Raw genomic sequence first — 26,427 nt, 5'->3', positions numbered from 1 at the left:
TAAAACTACAGTGAAATAGTTTTTACTGCAGTTAGTCACTGCACAGATCGCAGATACAAAGTCCAGAAGGATTTAATTCTCTTTTAAGTGTGCTTTACACAACACTTTGACGGAAAGCAAATTCTTGTTCCTGAAGGAATGCTTTAAAAGAGAGATTAAAGTTTGTTTCCAGCCCTGTACTGGCAGACAACTCAAGAAAACAAGCAGCCTGGGTTCAACTGATTTATCATAGAGAAAAAATCCTAAACCAATTCTCCTAAAAATGTTTTTAAAGGTAAAAGCTGACTAAAAAGAACCACGCATGCAAGTGGGATTTACCACGGCAAACAAACATAGAGACGAAGGATTAGCTTTCATTGTATTATTAAACAGCATAAACTAAATAAAATTCTTTCAGATTTCACTGAAGGCACCTTTACAATACAGCAGGTACTCAAACTGGAGTAAACACTGATAACATCTGGACAAATATCCCAGAAATGCACTCCAGCTATTCCAGACAAAAGCAGCAAGTATTCATCAAAGTGCAAGTTTCCAACTGAGCCCCGAAGCCTTTGAGATAAAACAAGGATTTAAGCCTTGTGACAAGATATTTGGCTGACAGACCGTCACGACACAAAATGCTTCATGGACATTACATAGATAAACTAAAAAACAGCGCTACACACCTGCTCTTTTCAACTGGGGTGACATAGCCAAATGATGTGCTAATGATACCGCCAAACAACCTCCCCAAAACCTGACAGCTTTGGCACTTTCAGTGATGCTGGTATTACTGACATCAAGTCACAGCACTCCGAGCTCCCAGTTTGCCTACAAAGTGTTTCACTTTAATAGACTGCTCAAAAAGGATTAGAGACCCCACAGGGATTAACAAGAGCCAAAAAAAGGAAACCCCAAAGCGTGGAGTCAGAGAAAAACTATGGCACCAAGAGAATTTGACTTGCTGTTTAAAGAGGCTGTTTCTCCTGGTTGAAATCAAACCTAAGAACTGAACACAAATTGCCAGTCTCAGTTACAACAGAAAGAGCCCCAAAATAATAAAATCATTAAGGCTGTTGGATTACAACTCCAATCCCATCCAAGGCCCTCTTTTCTAATTTCTAGCAATGCAAAGAAGAGCTGTGCCTCTGGTGAGATGTGGCCCCTCTGGACACATCACTCTTCCCAAATATTTGGTATTTATTTTAGATCCAGCTTTAAATTTCCTTCCCAATTTCTAAGAGCATCTATCTGTCCCAGCCTCGAGAAAACAGCTTTTCTCCTCCTTCCTCTCTGCTCTTCTGCTCACTCAGTCTGTAACTCCAACATAGTTTTATCTGTCCTGCTCAGCTGGCTCATGCTCCTTGCACAAGTGCATCTCTAGAAGGGACTTCCAAATCTCCCTGTGAACTGAGCAATTTGGGCTGTATTTGAAGGACAGGCTCAGGCTGCCTGTGCCTCTTCAATCTCTTCCTGCTGCCCTTCAGCTGATTTCACAGCCAAACTCTTTAAATCACTGCTTTCACTCACATCTACCACATACCCTCTCTTACCTCATGTCATTTGGTAGAGAACTTTTAGAGGATGTTTCTATGAGATGACAGAGAAAAAAACAACCCGTATCTCACTACTGCCTAACAGGAATGTGTGTGTTTCTACACAAGCACTTGGATGTCAGTACGCATCCTTACGATTTTATGTTGTTTGAAAACACACATACAACAGCCCTGGCATAGGATGACACAAGCCAAGAAACCGGGAAACAATCCTGACAGGATGTTTTTCCCCAATGTAAACATGACACAGAAAAAAGTATTCCTGATCTTCAGGAAGAAAGCTTGGAACAACGTAATCCAAACCCCTCTCTTTAAAATACCGATCACGGACACTCGCTGCAGTTGGAGTGGGTGTCATGGTCATGACTACTGAAAATATGGCTGAAACCACAAAGAACAAACAGACTTTTAAGACTCAGTAATAACAAGAAAAAAAGTGATGACAGATGAGTGTGAAAGGAATTGGGATTTATAAGAATACTGTTATGAAACCCTAGTCGGCAGCGACAAAAAGTATTGTGGAAACCACCGTGACACATGCAGTGATGCTACCTATCTCCTACCAGTCTCAAAAATGGCCTTGTCTTAGAACCACAGAATTCTATGACATTTCTATATGGACTGGAAAGGACCTTAAGATCACCCAGTTCCAACCGCCCGCCATGTGCAGGGACACTTCCTCCCAGGTTGCTCAAAGCCCTGTTCCAACCTGGCCTTGAACACTGGTCATTCCCAGATGAGCGATGAGCAGCAGAACCACAGAGAGTCCAAGGAGGTAATTCCGAGAGTATTTCTGATTTCATACAAGGGCATGAATCAAACCAGCGCAAACCCATCTGTGCAACGCAAAGAAGTCTGCAACATTCCAGTAGCCCTGGAAGAAAGCTGTGAACCAGGCTGAAAAGAGGACGCTTGGCACAGCAGGCTGGAAATGACTTCAAAAAATCAGCTGTGTGTGTCCACGAAAAAGAATAGGTATCAATTAATCACATGAGCCTTGCTGCTCTCCTCCACGCTGTTACTGCACATTACACAGAGTTCTTGACTGCGCGTTGTATAAACAAACTGCACAGTGGCCCATTAGTGGTTTTCAAGTTTATGCTAAGCGTTGCAATTTATTGCTGTCCTTTAGGTTAATGTACTATTATTTCATGTATTTATAATATATTTCTGGAGTTGTTGTTAATTATGATGTAATGTTTAGATACCAAAGATCAATCACGACCCCATAGTGTTTACAGATATATGTTAATAAACTACAAAGTACAGTAGATCTCTCACGATGCAAAGTTTACTCTATAGCTCAAGGTCACCATCAGATTTAATACTCACATCTCTATTTCAAAACTTTATCTACCCTCTTCTGTCTGGGCCAGTAAAAGGAATTATAGACCTGAGATTTTGTTTAACTTGGGAACCCTTACGGTACTTCAAACTGCGATACTAAATACTTTTGTGGGAGCATCAGTGCTTTCTCCTACCTCCATTCTCATTTCATCCCCCTAGTTTGTGAGCAGTTCTGTTTCTTAAGCTTCAAGCTACATTTCTCATATCCAAAAGGCTCAGTGAAATCCCTGGATACTCAAAGCTCTCATCAGAAAGCACCAAAGGCTCTTCTGGCCCAAAGGAATGCACCTACCACAACCACAGAACTTTATAAGGGTAACAGCACATATCCTCCAGTTTGTCCATGCCTAAACCAGGTATTCTGTGTCTCCCATCATACAGGAGGTTTGTCCATATTTTATAGACTATTCAGCTTCCTTCACAAATCCAAATCTTACTTGTCAAACCCAAAAGGGCTTCTGGCTGCCCAGACATGAGGTACCTCTTATATAACTGCCTGCTATGGACTCGTCTCTGTACTAATGATGAGTTTGTTGGGAAAAAAATAACCAGCACCCTTACAAAACTGTCAATCCTATTTTCAGAGTCATGGACAAGATGACCGTTGTCCCAGCAGAGACAATTCAACAATGTTCCGGATATTCCGGGAGGCTTTAGCACAGCTTGGAAAGAAATCATCCAGTACTTTGATGGAAAGGAAATAAGAGTCTGAGAAAGGTTTTCTTTACAGGTGCTAAGAAAGAAGTCTTTAAACACTCTTGTATTACACAATGAGACCTCCACCATGCAGCTTCCTTCAGTTTTGCCATTTCTCTCACCTTCACCATTTGTTTCTTCCAACCCTTTCCACCAAAGTATTCACTTCAGACCTCTGTAAAACTCCCTTTCAGTCTGCTTTCCTTCAATGACTCTGCTCTTCTGCTTCTTTTTAACTTCCACTCTCCTAATGGGCTGTGCTGTGAATGCTACGATGAAAATCCTTCAGAAATCGGAATGAAAATTTAGCTGCCATGTTCAGGGTCTGACCTGAGTGAGACAGCAGCATCGTTTAATACCTGGAGTCCTACCAGGACATGCCACGAGTCTTCAGCTTTACTGAACTTGTACAGATCAAACAATTGCTTCTGATATTCTGGAAACGTGGAGGAAAGCATCTGAACCGAAGGCTTCACAGCTGACATACATTCATTTCCTTTAGAGAGGGGAGTTTATGCCATAATTCTTTCCTTATTGCCACAGCTCCTCCATATTGAAACGTGGTATAATTAGAACATATTCACAAAAGATGCTTTTAAAAAATCAAGCCTTGACCCAAAGAAAATAAAACAGAAGCGAAGCAGCATAGAGAAAACCTATTTCAAAAGCAGGGGATGAAAAAGGGCCCATCAGAGGAATGGCTGATGACACAAGTAATCACCCAGGACAGGCAGTGACCTTGTTTACCACCCCTCTTGGGACTGACTGACAGCCATATCCAGCCTCTGTATGTCGGGGCTTCTAAAAGTTAATATTGTACTAACTTGCTGCACCGTGCTTCAATGTATACTACCACTTACGCTCTTAGGAAGGAGAAGGACCTTGCTGGGCTACCACCTACCTCCCCAGGCAAATCCACTCCTGACGTATGTGCGTAATGCAATAGTTAGAAAACAAAGCTCACAACACTGAACCATGTGTTTCCACAGGAATTATAACACATAAATATTAAAGCACATTTTGATCTTTCTGGTGCTCTTTTTTTCCCCTAGGGTCCTTTTTCCCATTGTGGTAACTTATACCAAGTACAATTTGTACATTTTTGTGCATTTCACTGCATTCAACTAAACTTCCACAGTGAAGTGAAACAATAATAAAGCACGACTGACACTACTGCAACACGAACTTAAGCCAGTTTCAGGCACACTATGCAACGTCACAGAGGAAACACACCATTTGAAGGACACGACTTAAGTATTTAATCATGCTCTGCAGGGGCATGGCAGAAATAAAACCCCAATATCATTAAACAACGAGAAGGAGCAGCAGGACTGAGGAGGCAAGGGTCAAAATAAATTACAGAACTGGTCTGCATCTGATTTTTTTTGGTGGGAAAATTAAGGAAATGATGGAGTAAAAAACAGATGAAAAAATAATAAAATCATGGACTGCACAATAGGATTTATCAGAGCCACACAGGCCCAACGCTGTCTCCATGAGTCGTCAAAGCTGATTTCAGTTTTGTATAGAAACAACAGCAGAATCTGGCCATTGCGAGACACTCAGGTAGGATCCTTGAGCCAGAGTAGCTGCTTTCCTTTAATAAGTGAAATTGCAGCTGCCACTCTGTGTACAGCTCTGTCTCCTCAAGATAGTTAAGCTACTTTTAATTGCAGCAGTCTCTTATTGTCTGCTTCCATCAAAGACTGATCGACTTCCCTAAATCTATCTTTATTATGACAAGACTGTCCCCAGGTTCTTTCCAGACATAAGGAAGTCTCTCTTCCAGAGACTATTCCAGTAATTGCAACTCCATAACTATGTCAAGGATAGGAAGAAACTTCTAATAACCACAGAGGTCTCCATCACATTTGTAAACCCTTCCAGTGTTTCACTACCTGGACACAGCTCGTGACAGAACCTTGAACAGTCCCTGTGAAATCACGTCACAAAACATCCATGCTTTCCCGAGGGAAGTGTAAAATTGCTCATGTTCTGCAGCAGCCCCCGTTGGAATGTTTTTATCATTCCCTCTGTTTACCTGCGCTGGCTGAACTCAGCTACAGCAGCAGTCTCAGAGTCAGAATAACAGAAGCCTGACAGCATAAAAGATGACATAGGACCCTGGCCAGCAGCCCACTGATGCTATCATTGCGTTTATTTGTTCGAGGTTGAGATAATTCTGTTTTCAGGGATTTGGGTTTTTTTCTGTTTACCATTTCAGATCAAAGAGGAAGGCTCCTCGGGTGACAGTCTAACTTCCATTGTTAAGTAAATGAGCTTCCTCAGCTCAGAACATGCTATACCTTCATTAAAAACCTTCCTCAATGCTCTTGGGTAAAAAAATGAGCGCAGTAAGTGTTGACTTACTTGCAAGAGCTGTAGGACAAGGAAATGTATCCTTAGCCAAAACGTGCCCCAAATACACATGCACAGTTTTCCCCTTTGCAGCTGAACTGTGCAAGCATGGAGAGCTTCAGTTCTCTCTCTGGTATGGTTAAATAAAACCAGCACTTGCAATGAACCTTCACAATGTAACACAGCGCAGCAAACACACGGGTTTGTGTTCTCTTAGGTAAAAACATCCTAAAGCGTAAGTGGCACTTAAAGACTAAAAGACAGTAATCCAATGTAACTGAAACAGTGACTTCTGTCCGTGTTTGCAGAAAAGTAACTTGGAATATTGTGACCTTGGGACTCGCGTCACTCGAACCAGTGGAGTATCTGGGCACTTCACATCCTTTCATGGCCGTTGTCCTCACAATTCCCTTCCAAGGCAGAAGTCCACTTTTCATCACCCCATCCTCACCTGAGTCACACAAAGAAGTCAGTGGCTTTGACAGGAACTGAGTGATGTTTGCAGGCCTGACTCAATCTTTAGTCAGCACACAGGCCTCTTCCTATCCTTGCTGCTCAAAGTCAGCAAATACAACACAGATTTGCAATAACAGTACTTTAGAACCCAGTAACGCTGTTTTATGTTTCAAAGCATGCAGGAAAAGAAAAGGATAACCATGTTATGAAGACTAGCTGTGAACAGTCAGGGACAATACCACTACTTACCCTTAACTGTGTGTCAAGGGGAATGGAAGCTTAAAATACCCACCACCTTACCAAGCACAGTACCCACATCTCTTCAGCATCATGAAGCCAGCACCAAGTGGACTGGCACGGCAGACAAGCCCTAAGAAGGAGATGACCAACAAAACTACTTGAAAGATGGCTAGCAAATGCCTTTGGACACCACTCCAGGGTACAGTGACCATCAGTTGGTCAGAAAGCGCCTGTGACCAGACACTGAATAATGGTACAATCTGCTGTGAGCAACATTTTGGTGCAGGGAAAGCTTATTTTGTGGAAGAATCTGTAACAGCTCCATCCCTTTTTCCATCAGGCAGAAAATTACATGTTTGGAATGCACAAAGCATTGTAATGCACAAGCATAGCTATTAGGATGGACTACCAATGCAAACACAACGTTCTGTACTAAATCCATTTTCACTTTTCTTAAAATTAAAATAGGAAGTCTCTGATTTACCCCATTCATTAATGCTATGGTTTCAGCAGCACTGCCTGGTTGGAGTGGCCAACTCATTGCAAATGCTTAGCACGAATTCTGCTTTGGCTAAGGGCAAGATCCTGATGAAAGGAGACAAAAGCCCTGGAGATGTCTGTACACCCAGGCTTTGTATTTCAGATGGTCAGGAAAAGGTAGAAATGGTCTTTTAGACTGAAATTTCTCAACCCCAAACCAGAATTTATCAGGAATTTAGAAAAATGAAAGATATATTCTTTAGTTTTGTCAAAGAACCACACAGCTAAAACATCTGACTCAGGAGAAAGACATGTGGGTGACTCAGAGACACTGCTTGATTGCAGTAAATCGATCAGAAAACACCGTTATTAAATGACAACACTTGCTGCTTCTTCTTTAATATACATTAAGTGTGCAACTTAATCCACTTAAGATGTGAATGACAGAGGGGACTTCCTGTCACCTCCTCTTAGGAGACAGACGTGAAAATCCAAGCTACTGCTCTGCCCTTCAAGCACTAAACACAACATAAAAGGGAGAACTGGGAACTGTGCAGCCCTGCAAGAGGGGATACCCCAGGGCTGATGCTCTAAACTGGGTGAAATTGCAATTCAAATGTGTAACACACGATATACCTGTCCATATCTGGAACACCAAGATATATGCTCCCAAGTTTTTGCTCCCAGAGCGAAAGTGGCACGCCATGTATTATTGCACAAAGCATACGCGCACATCCAATATTCCTTGGAAAAACTGGTCTTACAGAGTACTCCATGTACAGTCAATTTGTGCAGCAGCACCGATCCCTAACAGGGAAATTCTGTGTCCCACAGCTCAGACACAGCCACTCAGACAAGTACAGGAAACTTTTATAGACATTACCAATGTACCAGTTCTTTGTCCATGAACTAAATGGCCTTATAACACCAGAACACGCTAATGGATCACAAGGGAAGTAAAGAAAAATCACGCATGGGACATGAGGATATTTTGGGAAGTGTGTGGCAAAGCTCCATTGGCCAGAATCTCACGTACAAAAGCAGATGATTTCAGTATGGACATTAAAATACCACATATAACAAGGGCATCATGAGGATGTTGAAACAATTTATAACGGGGTCTAGCTAAACAATTTTTGACATTGATAATCACTCATGTCCATCAACACAAATTAGAACTTTTTATAGCTCCAGTACAGAAGGTGACCTTTAAGACCATTGGCCTTGATTCACAGTTAGCTTTAAACCGAGGAGGGGGAAACAGAAGTCTGGTTGCAAATGTGCAAATACTGTTCTAACCAAGACAGGAGGTACAGAGGCTCCCGGTGTGTGCCTCAGAATGTCTTCACAGGGAATTTAAACTGAACAGTCTCCAAAATTCTTGTCTACTCATACATGAAACTTACAGAAGAGCAGCACCACATCCTCCCCTTCTCACTAAACAACTACAGTGCCTGTTATTCCAAAAGAAAAAGTAAACCCAGTCATATTATGTAAAGATTTTAAATCACAGATGTGAATTGAGCATCACAGGTACCAACGCAACCTTGTTGCTGGATACTTCAATTATCAGGAGAGTTGTGAAATCCATCAATGTGCCTCAGACTGGTTACAATTTTCCCTACTTTATACTGCCCCAAAAGCTACACTGTTCCCACCCCAAATGAAAGCTATGTGGCAAACTGGGAAAAAACTTTACTATGTTGATTCTGAGGATTTTAATGCAATGCTTTCCCAGAGATGCTAATATTATATCCCCCCAAAAACATGTGTCAAGAAAGGTTTATTCTCTAAGCCATGTTATGGTTGGTTTGCAATGTATGCCTTAAAAACAAATTTATCAGCTGTAAAAAACAGAAGAACTTCTTTGTTCCTAGTGACTAGAGTCCTATGCTTTGGGTTTCAACACTGCTTACAGGATATTTCCCACTTTTTGTATGAAAGTAGAACAAAAATAACTCTAACACATTAAACACATCATAGTACATGCTCAAATGACAAAGTATATGTATACACACAGATCCCAATGACCTTTATATTACTGATAAAAATTACTTACCAGTACTGTATCCCATATGGATAGTTTTTCCTTATTTCCTCTCACTTTCCAGACTCATTATTCCTTCCTATAATAAACCACTGCCTATAATAGTAATTACACTGTTCCAGAGTAGTAGCAGCAAAGCTTCAGAGTATTTAAACTACCAGTAGTTTAAATTCACACAGACTGAAACATCCTCAACCACTACTACATTAAATAAAGTTTTCAGATTGTACTTGTTACAAAGGTAAGGCAAAAGCCATAAGGGAAACTGCACAACTCATAGGAAAAAAAAAGCATAGCTTGAAGGAACTACAGTCACTGTACCACAATAATCCAAGCTTCCAGTGTCAGGGTCATAACCACAGTGCCTGAGGCTTCTCCCTGTCACACTAGTTTAAATGTGCCAGCCTGTCACAAGTCTGTGCTTTCAGTGTGTAATTGCATCAGCAAGTGCAATACCCATTTCTTCCCCTGTGGTGACATTGTTATTTATGTATTTAAAACAGGTTCTCCAACAGTTACTCGATGCTGCAAAGGTGAGGCTCTCCTCATGCCTAGGAGCATTGCAGTGAAGGCTCCAAGCACAACACGCTGCACTGCTTTTACCATGCTGACGCTCAGCAAATGTCATCTCTCTCTTTTATCCACTTTACCAGTAAGCCAGGTTACTGAGCATTATTTAAAACACCATTTCAGACTTTTTCACCCTCTGCCAATAGCCTGATTGAGTCTTCCACCTTTAAGAGTGGGATTTCTAAACTGGAAAGGTAAGTACGCACCACTGCAGCTTCCAGTGCGTTCACCCACTGGGCTAAAGTGTAGACAGAAGTTAATCACGGTCTTTTGATTAACTCTTCCTTTCAACTCTCCAAGTGTCCATCTTTGGTTTTACCACCAAAGTCAAGCAAACCCTGACAGTTGCTTCACGGGCACCAGACAAATGTTTAACATGTTACATGAGAAAAGGTTAAGTACAAACACGGCTAATAATCTGGGCTCTTTGCAGCTAGTGTCATATCTGAATAAATCTGACAGCACCTCATTGTAAAGGGCAAGAATTTATTATTGTCCAGGTTAAACGCTGTGCTTTTATCCTTTCTGTGGCTACAACGTAAGAAAGGCTCTTTGTGTGCTGAAACAAACATTAAAGTGCCAACATACACGAAATGTATAAGGTGTCTGGGGATTATTCTTCAGCAAATAGTTTAACTTACTTTGGCTTCAGTCTCTCCCCTGTGAAGTGTATACAAATGATGGACGGCACTTTGTGATGATGACCAAGGATGTGTCAGTATTTGAAAAACATGGAAATCATGGCCTAATGTGTCAGTAGTGACCAGCAACATCCCTGGGTAAAACAAAAAGAAAAGAAAAAAGAAACACAAAAGCATAAGAGATTAATCACTGCAAAAGAAGAGGCTTAAGAATGTCTATCTAAAAAGGCGAGCGTGGCTTACGCTTTGTCTCCTGGAAACGACAGAAAACAGTTGCAGGATATTACTGAATTGAAAGGGATTCACTTCATAAAAATGAATCAGAACTTCAACCAAACTCATGTTAACACTATTACTATGAACACATCACAATGCAGATTTATGAAAGCCAACTGAAAAATCAAGGAATATCCTAAGTGAAGTTGAGAACTTGTGTGACCAATATGAAGCACTGAAGTGATGAATGCTAGAGCGAAACCCCAAAATGCTCTTCACTGAGAAAGAGCCAGTAAAAAAAGATTGATGTTTCCACAGTATTAATTTTTGGAAGAAGAGACATTATCGAAACAGAGCCAAAACAATCCAGACCAAAAACAAGCCTGAAGAAACATCTTCCTTATAAATGCATGTGAAAGAAACTGTCTGATTTATTGCTTGAAAGGCAGCAAATCAGAGCTGAGAGCTTGCAGTGAAATATTAAATTAGGTACTAACTTCATTGAAACCAGGTCACTGATGGATGTACTGAAATGATTATATTAGATCAGCAGAATCACAGTAACTTATATATGCTATTTACTTTTTTCTTCCACTATGTGTCACTCCATAACCCAGTTTTTAAACATTTACAAACATATCTGAAGTGAATTTACTGTAAGTTTTTATATAAAAAATAAGGGGTTTTGTACATCAAGGAAAGTATGGATCATGGCAGAACTTGGGACCATAATAAACGAACATGAGATTTATTTTTCTGGATAAAAATGCCCACATGACCACGCTTAGTAATGAAATTAAAGAAATTATCACCCAAAGTTGTCCTCCGACATTTAATTAATGTCAAGTACAAAGTGGCTTTAGCAGTTTAACAGTTACATCAAAGTGCCTTCTAAATAATTGCCAAGGTACCCTCTGTTAAAGAAAACCAGGAATTTCCACACATAAATCACAATTGAACCCTTTTATCCTGCAGGAGGAGAACTCAGTTCTCTGTGTTTTCCAGGACACCTATTCCAAAGGATAAATGATTATGTTCTATCTGCCATAAGAGACTGTTCGCTTTCCCAGTTTATCTACACATGGCTCCACAATTCATCTTTTCCTCTTGTGCTCACTGCTACGCAAACACGCACGGTACAGGTCTGGGAGCTCTCGCCCGTTACCACTGAAGTCCTGGCATGTGCCACTGTAGAGATCTGGAAACCAATCCCCGTGTGCACTGGGCAGCAGGGAAACACTCTCTTAATGAAGATTAACTCTTCCACCGAACCACCGTGACAGCATCACTACATCAGCATCCTCAGTGTTCTCCCTCCTGGACTCCCCCTTCCCTCAAGCCCAAATAGAAGGATTTCAGCAGCCACAGCCTTGAATTTCTGGGGCCCAACATCACTCCCCCGCTCCCCCTCTGAAGCTGAAGGAGATCTGTGAACACAGGCCTCAGCTCATGGGAAGCAAAGCACAGCCCTGAAGCCTCTGGATACGATAACACTGCAGCACTGCAGACATCATGGGAGCACAAACAGGCGATTGCCTCAGTTTCTCTTGACCATGCCCCTCCTGAAATAAGGATCTCGGGAAGGTAAGCAAATACTTTCGAGACTGAGGCCCACCAGCAGCAAGGCACAAAACTGAAAAGAAACCCTAACTGCATTTAGAGACAAAACTGCTACAGGTTTCCTTCGCAGCTTGACCACTGATGCTGGTAGGGCTTGGCCAGAGCGCGAGGCCACCCACACTGCACACATCCATTTCCTCGGAATCACACAAACGCAGAATCTTAAATCTGACCTCAGCAAGATTCCCTCCAGTAGACATGCTTTTACAGTTACAGGCTGTTACTCGGATCCTGAGTGTTAGAAATGAAAGAGAGTTTGTTATGGAGCTAAGAAATCCATGAGTGCATTTGGGTATTATGTTTGGGCGGTAAGGCATGTGAGTTGAGGTTGGTCGGGATGTTAATGTTGGCTTAACTGGCAATTTCCTTGATTTGTAGTGACTGTGTTGATAGGAAATACAGCTAAAGTTGCTCAAGTGCAAGTCAGCCAAGTCTTTAGTGTGGGATTATGCACACAATTTGCATTAATTCTGTTCTGCAGCATCACAAAATAGACTTCCCTTCTAGTGAAGTGTGCCGTCCTCAATAATATATAGCATTTCCAGTGGAGAAAGCTGGAAGCAAATAGGGGTTTGTGTGCTAGCATTAGGCTGCCACTATCGGAGTGAGGATATTCCAAATGATTCTAATTCAACACAGTGAGAATTTATTTTCCACATTCCCATGTTTGCCTCCCTTCACGCATTAGATAGCTTTATATAGAAGCTGAGCGTGCTTCTGGTCCGTTCGAGCTCTCTCTTATTCCAGATGGAAAGGACCTTTGGAGAAGGGGAAGCTGGAAGAGATGAACACATAAAGCTCCTCTCAACATTAAGCAGACAGCCACAGAAAACCAGGGTTTTTTTCTTTTTTCTCCCCCCCCCCCCCCCCAAGTGCTAGAAGTCTCTTATAAATACATACGCAGAGCTGAGTGCACCCAGAGATCTGAGCACAGCGGTCTTCATGCGTATCCCATCACATGGCACGGTGCGATGAAGATCGTAAAAAACCCCCTTGAAACGGGCCAAAAACCTGCCTGGAAGCTGGAACCAGAAAGCTATGTGATAATCCCGAGCCAGTGAAAACACAGGAATTACCACGCTGTGTTGTCCGTCAAATCCATCGGCTGTTTAGCTAACCAGGATCTCGTTTCCAATACTGGCTGGAAACGTAGGTGGCTGCGGACGGTGCAGCAAACCCCACGGTACGCGGGCGGCAGAGAATTCCACCCTGCTCCTCACAAAGATCTTTTCCCAAACCTGTGATCTCAGTCGGAGCAGGGCACTGGCAGGCAGCTCGCTTTGGGACCACACACTCCAACATACACAAACCCAGGCAGTGTATGGTGTTAGCTGTTTGTTCTTTTGATGGTACACGCCATACCTGAACAAATGAAGATGTGAAATGCTCTTGTCTATTGGCAGGTCTGATCAGTTCCATATGATTTACATTGGTTTTCGTTCCATATTGATGCCTTTGGGGTTTGGGGGTTTGGGTTTTTTTTGGGCCTGGGGTTTTCGTCTGGTTTTGCTAACTTGAAGGGGTGTAGAGGTGAAAGATAATACATTTGCGGGTGGAAGGGAATTGGCTTAAAAACAGAAAGCTGGGAGCTATCTGATTTGGCAGTTTTGCATGCCTAATCTAAACTCCTGCTGTCTGTCACTGCTTGGAATCAATGCATTTTATTAGATGAAAACCGAGGGAAAACAGGCCCTTCCTCCTGTTAGTGACTGTATTTCAGTAAGGTAAAGGAGGGCCTTTCATACTCCTGCTTGCATGTGAAATACAAATACATCCTCACAGAACCTGGGTCAACACAGCGGTCCCATGCACAATACCACAGATGGGAAAGAGCGTGTATTTCTAAACCAGGACTTTGAAGCATCTCACTCCCGCTATTGGACCAATAAATCACTACTGGTTTAGAACGTTTGACTTGCATCTGGGGGTGGGATTTTCCAGCTCTCGTGACTTCGCACTGAAGAATCACAGCTTTCAATTACAACAGCCCAGCCATTTTGCTCCTTTCTCCACCTCCCTGCAACAAAAGGAGCAGCCCCCCAATAGAAACACCAAATCCCAGCAGAGAAACATGAACTTGAGCCTTGGTCCTCACCTCACTTTCACTTTCAAATGCAGGAAACTTCAACTCAACCCTCTAAAAGACCTTGTGACAGTTTCCCCCCAAACCTGTTTAGACAGAAATATGGGTTAAAGCTGTCATAGGTTCTGTCCAAAATGTTTTCTCTTACAATGTACTTGATGTATGAATAATCATAGATGAAAAGTGAATAATTCTCGAGGATTTCCTGCTTATTTTTCAAACTGGCATTAATCCCTGTTTCACAGATAACATCTGAAATCAATTGAGCGTCTTGCATACACAGAACCCAGTGGAAATTTATGTGTAAAGCAGATATTACTTAATAGGTATCTCACTGCAACAATTCTGATTCTGCTTATCCCTAATGTGTGGGGCGCAGCTAGGTTAAACTAATGACTGGGTTACTGTGTGGTTTCTCAGATCCACTGAGGTGATTAAAATCCAGTTTAAAAGGCACAGATACCCTAGATGGAAAAAAAAACCACAACTGCCTAAGCTTTGTTTTACCTGAGAGATACAGCTGCCCTTATTTACAGCTTCCTGCTTTTCGTGCGTTCTGTTGGGGAAACAATAAGCCTCTTTTCAGGATAGAAACGTTAAAAACGACAGAGAATATATGCATAAAAGGAAAAACTAGTACAGATGTAGACTGTGGGTTAAGAGCTATTTATGCAGTATCAGAAGACTAAACCAGACTCTGGCCTGGCCATAAACTAAGCCCACGCCCTAAATGAGGTGCCAAGCCACAAAAAGCATTTGCGTCAACTGGGAATACAAGGAAAAGAAGGACTTCTAATTATAGGGCCTGGAAGCGGAAGCCCAGAGTGATTAGGAGTTTAGGCGCTGCTGTATGTTTATCTGGGAGCTTCCTCTCGCTCTCTCTCAGCCTGGGTTTGATAGATGAGGGTTGGCCTAAAGGGTGGGATTGAAGTTGCTGATGGTACACAGAGTTCTCCGCAATCCGAAGGAGACGAAGGCTGAATACTAAGGCTTCTGTGGCCTTGTAGGAACATAACTCTTTTCAACTAGGCGTCAGCTGGTTAGCCCAAACGGCAAAATTAGAGAGCAGCAAATCTCGGCTGGGGACTTGTTATAAAATCTAGGAAACCTGAGTAGCCTGAGCATCTCCACCACATCCTATTTATAACACCTATCTAATTGCACAGTTGTTTATTATATGCATACAAATGAGGTACTTGCAATTTCACCTTGGGTTTAAGTTGCATGAGTAACTTCACTTTAACTAATGCCAGCTTGCAGAGGAACAGAAGGGTTTTTCCGCCTTCCAAAACAATGTCATTCTGTAATTACACACTGAAGAGCTCAACATGTTCAAGCTGTGTTGGATTTGTTTTAAAAACACCAAGGGCACAAATGTTAGGAAAGCAGGCATGCATCTGCGTGGAGGAAACATATTCACGGATATACTTAATGTAGGAATGCAACTCTTAGATCTCCATGCACGCACAGCCATATAGAGACCTGCAGAGCCACTGCACAACCACACCATTTCCATGAGCAGCAATGAAAAACTATGAACAACTCCTCAGGTCTTACTTTTTCGATATGAGCACAGATGCCATGCAACATTAATATTATGGTTTACAGGTTTTCAAAGTACAGGATCAGAGAGCTCAGCGGAACCACACTGACTTACAGTCGCTCCTGATTCGGTCCATGCGCAGGTCCTCGGCTTTCCTACCTTCTGCACGCTAACTGCATAGATCTCTATCCCACTGCAGCCCTCTTGCAAAAGCAGTTGCATACGTATCTCGTTAAGATGTGACAAAGTTTATATGGCTCACGGTTTTATGAAACATATGACCTGACCTATGAACAGCAGCTTTATTTATATTCACTAAATTCTTCTCTGAGTCTGATGCTAGTCAAAATACAGCCAAATATTAGTGCTACTAAGCCCATGTATGCTTCCAAGTGTAAGACATGCGCTAGAGATACAAAATTTGGTCTCAAAAAGAAATGACTAGATTAAAAAATGTGATTTTAACAATGCCATTTCAATCAAAATTAATACAAGCACATGAAGATATCATATATATATATATATATGTATATAAAACACACCTAGCAAGTCAAAAGAAAGAGAAGACAAAAATTATCTTGTGAGTAAATAATTACCTACAACTGAATTCCTGTTTAGGACAATTATGTATTCAATTTGAATATATGAAGCTTGTGGTGGATGTATGGAAACTGTCAGCCATTTGCCAAGCCCAACAGACAGCTCAATGGTATGTTTTATATACCAAAACCTATTCACCAGTTTCAAACCCTAACCGGCTGCAGCTGATTGCCCAAAACATACTACAACTTTATCAGGATGAGTTCCTCCCTCTCAAAACTAAAGAACACACACTGGGGGCAATGATCAAATGAGAGCAAAAGATCAAAGGGAACAGACTCCCTTTTACTCTGGCCTTGCTTGTAGTTCCTCCAAAAGGGACACAAATCCATAGCCACCACCATTCCGTTAGTGTTTGATGTATGGGGCTCAGTTAGTTGCAGAGATGGCAGTAAACATTTTTCCTGCTGAAACATATTGTTGTGTTTTTCTCCTTTCATTGGAATAACGATAAAGTAAATGTTAGAGAGAAAGAGGGCAAAATCCTGACCTCCCTGAAGTCCACAGAGCTCTTGCCACTAACTGCAAGACAGGAAATAGTTTTACCCTTTCCATACAGTTGTACATCTTTAACACCCCATTAGCAATGCCTGCTGTGCTAAATGGCTGGTTTGCTAATAACTTTAATCTGTTTTAGAATTCATAATGAATCTATCACTCATATGAATCTACCATTCATATCAGACTATATTCAGCAATAGTGATACCCAAACAAATTACAAGTGAGCCCACAGGTCTCTTCAGTATGGTCAGCATTGTGCTAACACTCACCTTCATTTACCTGCAAATTTGGCAGATTTTAACAAAATGGAAAACTTCTATAAAAAGGTGAGTAAAATTTCTATTAAGAGATGATCATAAAAGGGGGACTAAAGAACCATGCTACAATAAACTGACATTTTCTCCAGGAGTGTATAAAGCCACCATGCATAACGTTAGATTAGGACATCTGTACATTTTTGATGTTTAAAGAAACTAAGCCTCTCCTATTTCCATTCTCTCATTAGGAGAAATTACGTCCTAATCAGATAAGGACATAATTTGTTTGTTGTCATTCAAAGCACACCTGTTGACAAGATTTTCTCCTCTCTATAAGGTCTTTTCGTTTGTACTTTTGCTGCTAGGAAATTCCACTGACACTTCTCCTTCACAAGCAAAACATAAAGCAATGCTAGCAAGCGACAGATCTTGACTTATTTCTCACCTTCTGGCCCATCATATGAGATAAAGAGACACAATCTTTGTAACTGCAGTTCATCAAACACGATGCTATTAACTTTGGTTTTAATACTTCTGTCTTCAAAGGCAATAATTCAGGTTGAGAAAACCTCCAGCTACACAGACAAAACCCAAGGAATTATTCTGTCATTAATTACAGCTTTCCCCCCTAGGGGACACATCCAGAAAGGTGATGTTCCAGAATGAGATTAATTTATGGATCCATTCCAATTTGAGATATTCTATGATTCTATTAATCCTGCAAAATAGTTGCAGTCAGTATAAAAGTCCAAGCACAGCCACAGTGCTCTTTGGAACCATATCACTACTGCAATAAATTACCTTCTACAGCTATAAAAGATCTCTCCAAAACTTAAACCCATCTACATGTTTAATAAGAGACTGTACACCTCAGGTAGGAAAACCAGAAAGGAAACCATTCCTGTGAGTCTGCGAGGTGCTATCAGTGCTTCCCAACGAGCATATAAGGTATTTTTCTGCCTACTTGCTCTGATCAATGGGAAAGACTTCTGCAGAGACATTCCAATTTAAACCTCTTTAACTATTAACTCAAGGCCGCCGTCACATTTCAATATAGAACATTTAAATAATCAGAGGAATTTCAGGTCTGTTAAAGGTGCAGTCAGGCATCCAAAGGGGTATACGGTGTCATCTGGTTTACTGCTGCTCCAGCATTCATCTCCTCAGTATTAATGGGGGGAAATTCTCCTTTGTAGCCAAGGAAGCATAATTATTTTAAATTTGAGCTGGGTTGCACTTCCCAGCTCTCAGCTGCTAACCTGGCAGCAGCAACACTCCTAGAGAGCACATCATTTAACACATTGCAAAGCAAAGCACATTTATAAACCAGCAGCTTTTAGCTCTCTACTACCTGACTGTTGCATGTGAAAAGCTTCGTTCTCTGACATTAAAATTACTGTAATTAAACAGCAACAAAATCAAAGTACAAACATGAACTGAATTTGACAGGTCATGTACTGGTTTCAGCAATGGATTAAGAATCAGGGATCCTATGTAATATTCTTCTCTGGTGCTGAGTTACTACATAACCTTGAGTGAGTGACAGCTGCAGTTTTCCTACTATTAGCTTTCAAGCCCTGAAGTTAAAAGTTTGAAGTTCTTACATTTCATTTTCAACACACCCTGCTTTTAACCTGCCCTCATCTTATAAACTGGACTAAAGTTGTCCCGCACCCTGGAGTTCTGCTCTTTGTTTTCTACCCTATTTGCACACTTCTATCCCCTCTCCCTTGCACTGCTGGAATTATGCCACCATTCACTCAGTCAACTGCCACAGCTTGAAAGGTCTCCCTCTTCTTGTTCACTAAGAACTCCTTTCTTCCACTCTAAACCTATTTCCTTGGAATCTTTCTTACCACCTTGCCCTCAGCTCCATAAGGATCAAGTCTTACATCCTGTATCTTTCCTGCCTTACGTAGAAGCTATCTTGGTCCAATAATGCATCCCATTCTGAACAGCAAGGTAGCTGCATGAATTTACACTTCTCTACACAATATATGTAAGTTAATACATATTAATTATATATATAAGAATATACCTTTTCCATCCCACCAATTTAAAGGCTGGTGCTACTGCCAAATGGAACGTGTACTTAGCTACAGCAACGTGCGACTTAATTGCCATATATTCAGTCTGGTTTTAAGGACTTGTACTCAAAAATACTGCATCTATTGCTCCCTCTAAAACGTAAGAACCCACTGCAGAATCCTGTAGCTGGCAAACACCTCTATGTCTACATTTAAGACGTGTAGAGAAAAGCTTTTATTGAAAGAGTCCCAAGAGAGGACCACCACTAAGCTTTTGTAACAGAATGTCCTTTTCAGAGGCTGTGAAGCTGGTTACTGGCCTTAACAAACTGGCAACTGAAGCACAACCTCTAAAAAAATTCCTACACAGGAGAACTCTCATCTTTCCTGGCTACCCACAGCCACCCACTGGAGTTCGGTACATATAGTTCTTGGCAAAGAAAACTTCCCTCCCCAGCCTGAGAAACGGGGCACAAACCTCACGCTAACAGCAATGAATGAGATTTAAACACACTTCAAATAGATGTGCAAGCTCTTACTCTTAGCCCGATTCCCAAGACAAACATGAGTAATAGACTCATTTGTATGGAGGCTCCCAGTAACAAGGAGTAAGAGCAAAGAAATGACAGCAAAGCTCTGCTGCCCATCAGCAGTGTCCTACACTACAGCCAAATTCCAACCGAGCTCGTCCCAGCTCAACAGGGAGGTCCTGCCATCCTGCCATAATTCACTGGCTTGTGCTGTTACAGTTACTGTGCAGCTATGACTTTTTGGAGGAATTCATGCCAAAGGCTGTGCCAAATGCACCACAGAAAGAAGGCACATGCATCTGAAGGGCAGCCTGCCACAACCACGGTGCCCATGGTGCCTGGACTGCCTCCTCGGAACGCCTTGGCAGGAGAGATGTTAGGAACCCCATTTGGAGAAGAGGAGGCTGTGACCATTTTGGATTGTGCACTGCCAATTGCCACAGGTGAAAAAAAGGAATTAAGACTTAAGTACAATTTCCTGTTCTGCTTGCCTCTGCAGCTCAGCCTAATATCCAGAGTTACTCATTACATTGGTCTGCATAACTTGAGGCTTCTATAGAAGGCAGAGCTACAGAGGAAGAGCAGCACTGCAGCTCACATTGAAGATGGATAAAACCATAACGGATGTCCTCCAAATCATACTCGATATCTGAATATCAAGGCTCTCAGAACTGGTGGATGTGTCTGAAACTTAGGGCTAATATCTCTACACTTTATCTATAAATTGTGAAAATGAGGTATATACCTGTTTTCACACGCTGCTTAATCACACATACGCATCCTTAGGACCTTGTGATCCAAAAGCATTACAGTAATCAGTATAAAGCTTACAAAGTACCCTTCTGTGTGCAGGTTTAAAACAACAGGTAAGTATGTTAGTCCTGTGAAGGTCTGATTTATACAGTTTATCCCCAGCAAGGGGACAGCCTGGTTCTGCTTCTCAGGATAAGCCAGAAATTATTCTTTCCTTGTGTAAGACTACCCCAATTCAGCAGCACAGACGAATACATAAAATCAAAGGAAATAAAGCTGTGCAATCAGTCGCCACAGCGGAGAGCCAGCATCCCTCTGCGTGTTCGTAAGGAATGGTGCCAGCCTGAAGAACACAAATTAACTGTCTCAGATCTCTATAAGGGCTGAGAAGCGCCTCAGCAGCCTGGCAGAAACACAGCATTCTGCCTGCAAAAACCCTACCCGAGTTCAACTGCAGGCAGGGGATTTCTCTCCAGACCCCGAGGTTATTCACCCTCACAGCCACTCACAGAACTGCTGCGTGAATCCGGCAGCCGGAGCGCACGGAGAGCTCTCAGCTTTAGAAAGCACATTCTCTTCTCGCCTCACCACCACTGACTCCACCGCAACCCTGACTGAGACAACTTATGCCACTGAAACACACGTTAACTGCAGCAGGCAACACATGGCATTTCCACTGCGTGAAATACAAGCAGGCTGTGACTTTCCTTCTGTCTGATAAGGAGTATTGTTAAAAAACGGGAGAAGAAAGCATCCAGTGTTGCCTGGCAGGGAAGGCAGCACATACCCATAGAGCACACTCCTGCAGCCCTCTTTGCTTGTGGGACTGCTGTTAAAACTGTGATCCCACAACGTGCGTGTCAGGCAGAGCAAGTGACAGAAAACATACCTTCCTCTGCGAGCTAGAGAGGATCTGGCCTTCCTCCTCTCTGCAGGGAGAGGAGAGAGAAACTTACTGACCCATGCACTAGATAAATGAACAGACTATCCATTAACTAGCGAATTGCACAGAATGGAATTATGTTAGAGACAATAAAATGAATATGACTTTAAAGTGTTCATTAAAACTGTCACCAGCCATCTAAAATGTAACCTATAAACCACAGCTATCATCCATATAGCATAGAGAAAGCTTGCCAAAAAACACAATTAACATGCACAGTGTTCAACAACTTTTACACACTGTAAAGTCTGGTTTTAATTGGAATACCTACAACTGATTATGAAATCTTCTAGACATGAACAGAAAACAGACCAGCTGGGTTTGGTCACACATTTGTTAGCTAAAAACATCTAGGTCTCTGTGACAAAAAATCTCCTTAACTAGAAAGCACTTTCCTAGGCAACAAACAGAAGCTTTATAATCACAAAATACATTATTTCCACCTAAAAACTTGACTGTATCAATACTGTCAGTATTTTTACTGGAATGAAAATATTAAATGTGGAGTAAAAAGTGATTTGTTAGTTACATCTTGATGCACTATTTAACTTCCTTTTCTATTTCAGCATCTCTAGGAAAAGTCAACCTTTGCTGAAATGTGTGAAACACACATTTATTTGTTGTGTCACATCTAACCCAATAAATAAATAAAGTTAACCTACAAAAGAATATTTCTATCAATCCTCAAAAATCCCAGTTTTATGACCCTAAACCATACCAAATAAACTGAACGCCTGCGTCAGCTACAACACTGACTCCAACTACTGAGAAGTTCCTTTTTCAGCTAATCTTCCCCAAAGTTCTGTCTCGCATCAGCCCTTTCTGTAGACAAAAGATACAACTGTAGCCAAGAGACAGTTTTGCCTAAAAAAAGAAATGAATATAAGGGTACAGACAGACCTCAGAACCAGGGGGTTTGGTTACTGCCAGGCCTGGTGATAACACTGGCTAAAGCAAGATGAGCAGCTGGTCTAGACTGAAAACCTGAACCAATTGTTTCCTGCCACCTTTAACAGCCCAGCATCATTCCGTCTCAGAATTAGGAGGAAGGTGGAAAGAAATTCTGGAACTTCTATTGCTGTGTAGTCTGTATCAAACCCCTGATCTGTGTAACTGCCAAAATCCAAATAATTTACTTTTTACCTTCTTTGAAATACTAGTGAGAAATGGTTACATAGTACAAATACATGCATTCCACATGCAAATAGAAAGTTAACATTCAAAAATTGATGCTTTTAGCTTCATTATTTATAGAACTTCATTAAGCTTGGAATGTCTATGAAATTCCTGTTTTCCTAGAGGGTGGAGGGGAAACTTACAGTTTATCATGAAATCTGGCTAATAGAAATGGTCAACATAAGGTAAAAACCTATCTGTCTGGAACTGATTTCAGAAACACTGATCTGATTTCCTTCCTTATGGATTCTATTTTTATTGTATTATCTATGGCTGTACAGAACCTGCACAAGTGTGGCGAACAATATATTTAGTAACTAATATTCAGCATTAGCACAAATAAAATGTCTGTAAGTTGCTTTTAAATGTGGTGAAGACAATTTCCTAAAATAAAACTACAGCCCTGCAGACTCTAAAATTACCCTTAAAAGCACATTTAACAAGTTTGATAGTACGAGTAGATGTGTGTAGTTTACACACAGGTTGGTTTTAATTATCACAGTTCATAAAGGCCTTTAGACCTTAGATTTGTCACAATGAAGAGAGGAATTCTGTTAGTTTTCAAGAGGATAGAAATCTACAGAAGGACCCTCCCTTCTAGCCTCCTACAACTAAGATCCTCCAGTTTGCTAACAGAACCAGAAAGCAGATTCCAGGATGCTTATCAGTTGTGTGATTTGCAGATAGGATGCTTTGGGAAGTCTCACCGAGGGTGACTCCGTCCTGAGGAGGGACCACCTCACACCACCCATATCGCCTCTTGGCCAGCTCGCGGCACTAAGCCGTAGCACTCCCTGCCAACATCATAAATGCTGCCATTAAAATATTTGTTTTAATTCTGACCTCAGAGTCACAGCTAATAAACAAGAAAGGCAACGAGAAATTGAAAAACAAACTCAATGCAGCTGTCGGACTGGACGTTTCACAACTGTATTTAACTGCATCCTTTCATTTCACTCCTATGAATAGAAGCCATACACCACAGCTCGCACACCAGCGAGCCAACCGAGCACTCTTTTCTTTTGAGTTCATTTTGCAGTGTTATTCCGTCATGTAAATTTTACTGTATTTTTAACTTTCCCTGCGAGATGCAGTCTGCAAACAATGGTGAACTATCTGCTGGTGGTTTCGCATTCGAACATGTACTAGCAGTGGATATAGCATCTGTCTCCTTCTCCCATAATCTCCCTCAAACACAAGAGGACAGAACTTGTTGTGTATGTAGCACGCACGTTTGCCTGTGTGTCAGTTCAGAGCCCATTCAAATATATTCGGTGCCCAGCAGATGAATGGTTTAGAAACTCTGCATTTAGAAAGTATTTAGAAATGCAGTACGAAAAAAATCACCCAGAAGAACTAGATACAGAGGAGGGAAACCTAAAGCTTGTGCTGTTCTATGGCAAAACTCCCCAAAACTCACTCCTATGGCTTTAAAAGTATTCTTTTTAATGAGTCTTTATAACAACACCTTCCCAGAATGCATAGGTTTACAAATACCAATCGGATAGAGAATTAGGAGTCTGACCATTCCTGAAAGAAATCCACTTAGGAAAGGGAAAAAGAGGCCACATCCTTTTAACACTGTAAATACAAATGCAGAATCAGATGATTAAATGTAAGGATTGCAAGCAAGCCAGAATTTCCCGCTTAGTTTGGAATACATTCCTGAGTTTGGAGGAAAATAAAGATAATTATATTTTGAAAAAAAAAAAACCACCCCAAAACCTAGTATATTGGTGTGTTTTTCAAATCGGTAACATTCTCCTGTTCTCAGTGCTCAGGCTTGGATTGTGAAAAGGAAAAGGTAAGAAATACCACCTCATAGCCCCCCCAGACTAAACACTTTGTTTCTTGGGGGGGGGAGCATATTTTCATTAAACAATAACAATCCATAACCATTTATTTTAAACATCAGGAAATCCTACTTGCAAATAATATGTACCCCGAGAGCTTTCAATTGACATGCCTTACAAAAAGAAAAAGGAGCAGATCTAATGCCTCCCAAATCCCACTGAAGCCTGAATTCTCTGTACTATCTCTGCTTCCACAACTTTGCTTAAGTCCCAAGTCCTTAAATGAAAGTAAAACAGTGAATACTTTGGACCAATATTAAAATAAATAGAAATAAACCAAAACATTTGAACGAGGCTGTACACAGAAATTTCCATAACAGACCATGCCAGAGCTCTGTGCAGCCCGGCGTATTTATTGCCTTTAACAACAGTGACTAGCAATCATCCCTGCGTCTACGATGGAAGAGGGAGCAAAGTGAATTAGTTTTAATGGACTACGGCTGACATCAGAATTGGTGAGGTTTTTTCCTCCTTTCCAAATCACAGAGTCTAATACAACCTAATGAAAAACGAGGATGTTTGCATGGTTCCTTCAGTCTCCAGTCTAGACACACTAGTTTAGACTAATCCAGTTTGCCATTGCGCAACCGATTCTAATTGGTAACATTTAATCCTTTCCCTTCCCTCTCCCCATTTGAGACCCTGCATACACTTACAATTCCTGGCAGACTATCATCAACACGTTAAAAGGCTCGGAGATTTTTCTGTAAACATCTTCATTTAAGTAACCCCCTATGGTGTATTCCTTCCTTTGCGACCTTCCAAAATTTAGTTCAGGGCATCTTCATCCAGAGTTTACACAAGAAGCTCTTGTCATTTACATTACACAGCAGACAGGATTCTTCTGTGATGCTGTAGTGACTATGACATTCTGCAAACAGCTTGTACCTGGATTTTTTAGTGTATAAAAATATATATTATACACATAGTAAAAAATAAAGCCTCCTGATGACAAATTCTTGCACGATGTTGCACTGACAGAAAAACATATTAATAACCAATAAAATATTTGTCAGCGTTTTTCATTCTGGCTTCATTTTAACTGTGGTAAAAATTCAACCATAATAAATAGAGACCTTAGTGTCAATACTGCTGGTTTACATTATATAACAGAAAATTGTTATTGGTTATATATAACTGACGTTTCTAGGTACCTTACATTTATAGCACGGAGAAAGCCAAATCACCAGCTGACATAATGTGCAACTCAACATCACTAACAACATCCTACATTATTTTTGTGTGGCCAACTATAACCCCATAGACAGGTCTTGGTCCTGGACTCAATATAAAGGTATCAAAACATTTTTCAGGACAAAATATATATATATATATATATATATAAGCAGAACAAGCATGATGTGCAGGTTTGGGAGCATATCTGCATAGATGCAGTCTGAAAAATACATCTAAATAAATCTAAATTACTTAATGGCAATCAGGAAACAGTACTACATTCTTGTCCGGACACTCTGTTGTAAGCTTGCCTTCAGTTAATCTGCAACTGAATAGTAAGTCAGTGTTAACACTAAGTAGAAGCACCCTGACAATGGCTTAATGTGATTTTCATTTAATAAGTGAATTAAAGTAATTGTTCTTAGGGTCTCTGTGTAAGCCTCTTGTTTCCACTACATCAATATGTATGCCAAAGGTACTGTAATAAAGTCCCCAGTCTATTAATGTTACTTCACTTTCTTGTATTATTTATTCTTATCTTGAAGTGTTTTAATAAAAAGCTTGAAGACTTCCTAAAAGCTAGAAGCTGCCTTCCTTTGTTCAGCAATGACAAGAGTGGACATGGTGCTAGAGATGTGCCCACCTTCTTGGACACGGATCATTACCAATTAGGTTGAAGAAAGATTACTATTTTCCCAATCAACTACAGAAGAGTGCTATAATCAGAAGACATCCAGTGAGTGCCATTCAAAAGCCTTGGAGCAGCTACAGCACA

General features: G+C 41.1%; 1 protein-coding gene across 16 annotated transcripts in view; it reads right to left on the bottom strand.

Annotated features, from left to right (window-relative positions):
- BCAS3 (BCAS3 microtubule associated cell migration factor) overlaps positions 1–26,427 on the bottom strand; it is a 361,344-nt gene that overhangs the window by 243,558 nt on the left and 91,359 nt on the right. For all 16 annotated transcript variants that reach the window (XM_062617124.1, XM_062617125.1, XM_062617126.1 and 13 more), the window contains one exon: positions 10,374–10,507. In XM_062617124.1, the coding sequence (XP_062473108.1) occupies positions 10,374–10,507 (134 nt within the window). The remainder of the gene's footprint in view (positions 1–10,373; positions 10,508–26,427) is intronic.

Source organism: Pezoporus occidentalis, unplaced genomic scaffold (assembly GCF_034315485.1).
Source record: "Pezoporus occidentalis ecotype Australia unplaced genomic scaffold, CSIRO_AGI_Poc_V1 ctg192, whole genome shotgun sequence".
Taxonomy (NCBI): domain Eukaryota; kingdom Metazoa; phylum Chordata; class Aves; order Psittaciformes; family Psittacidae; genus Pezoporus; species Pezoporus occidentalis.
Note: the sequence above shows the minus strand (reverse complement) of the source record. Positions and strands in the feature narration are given on the sequence as shown.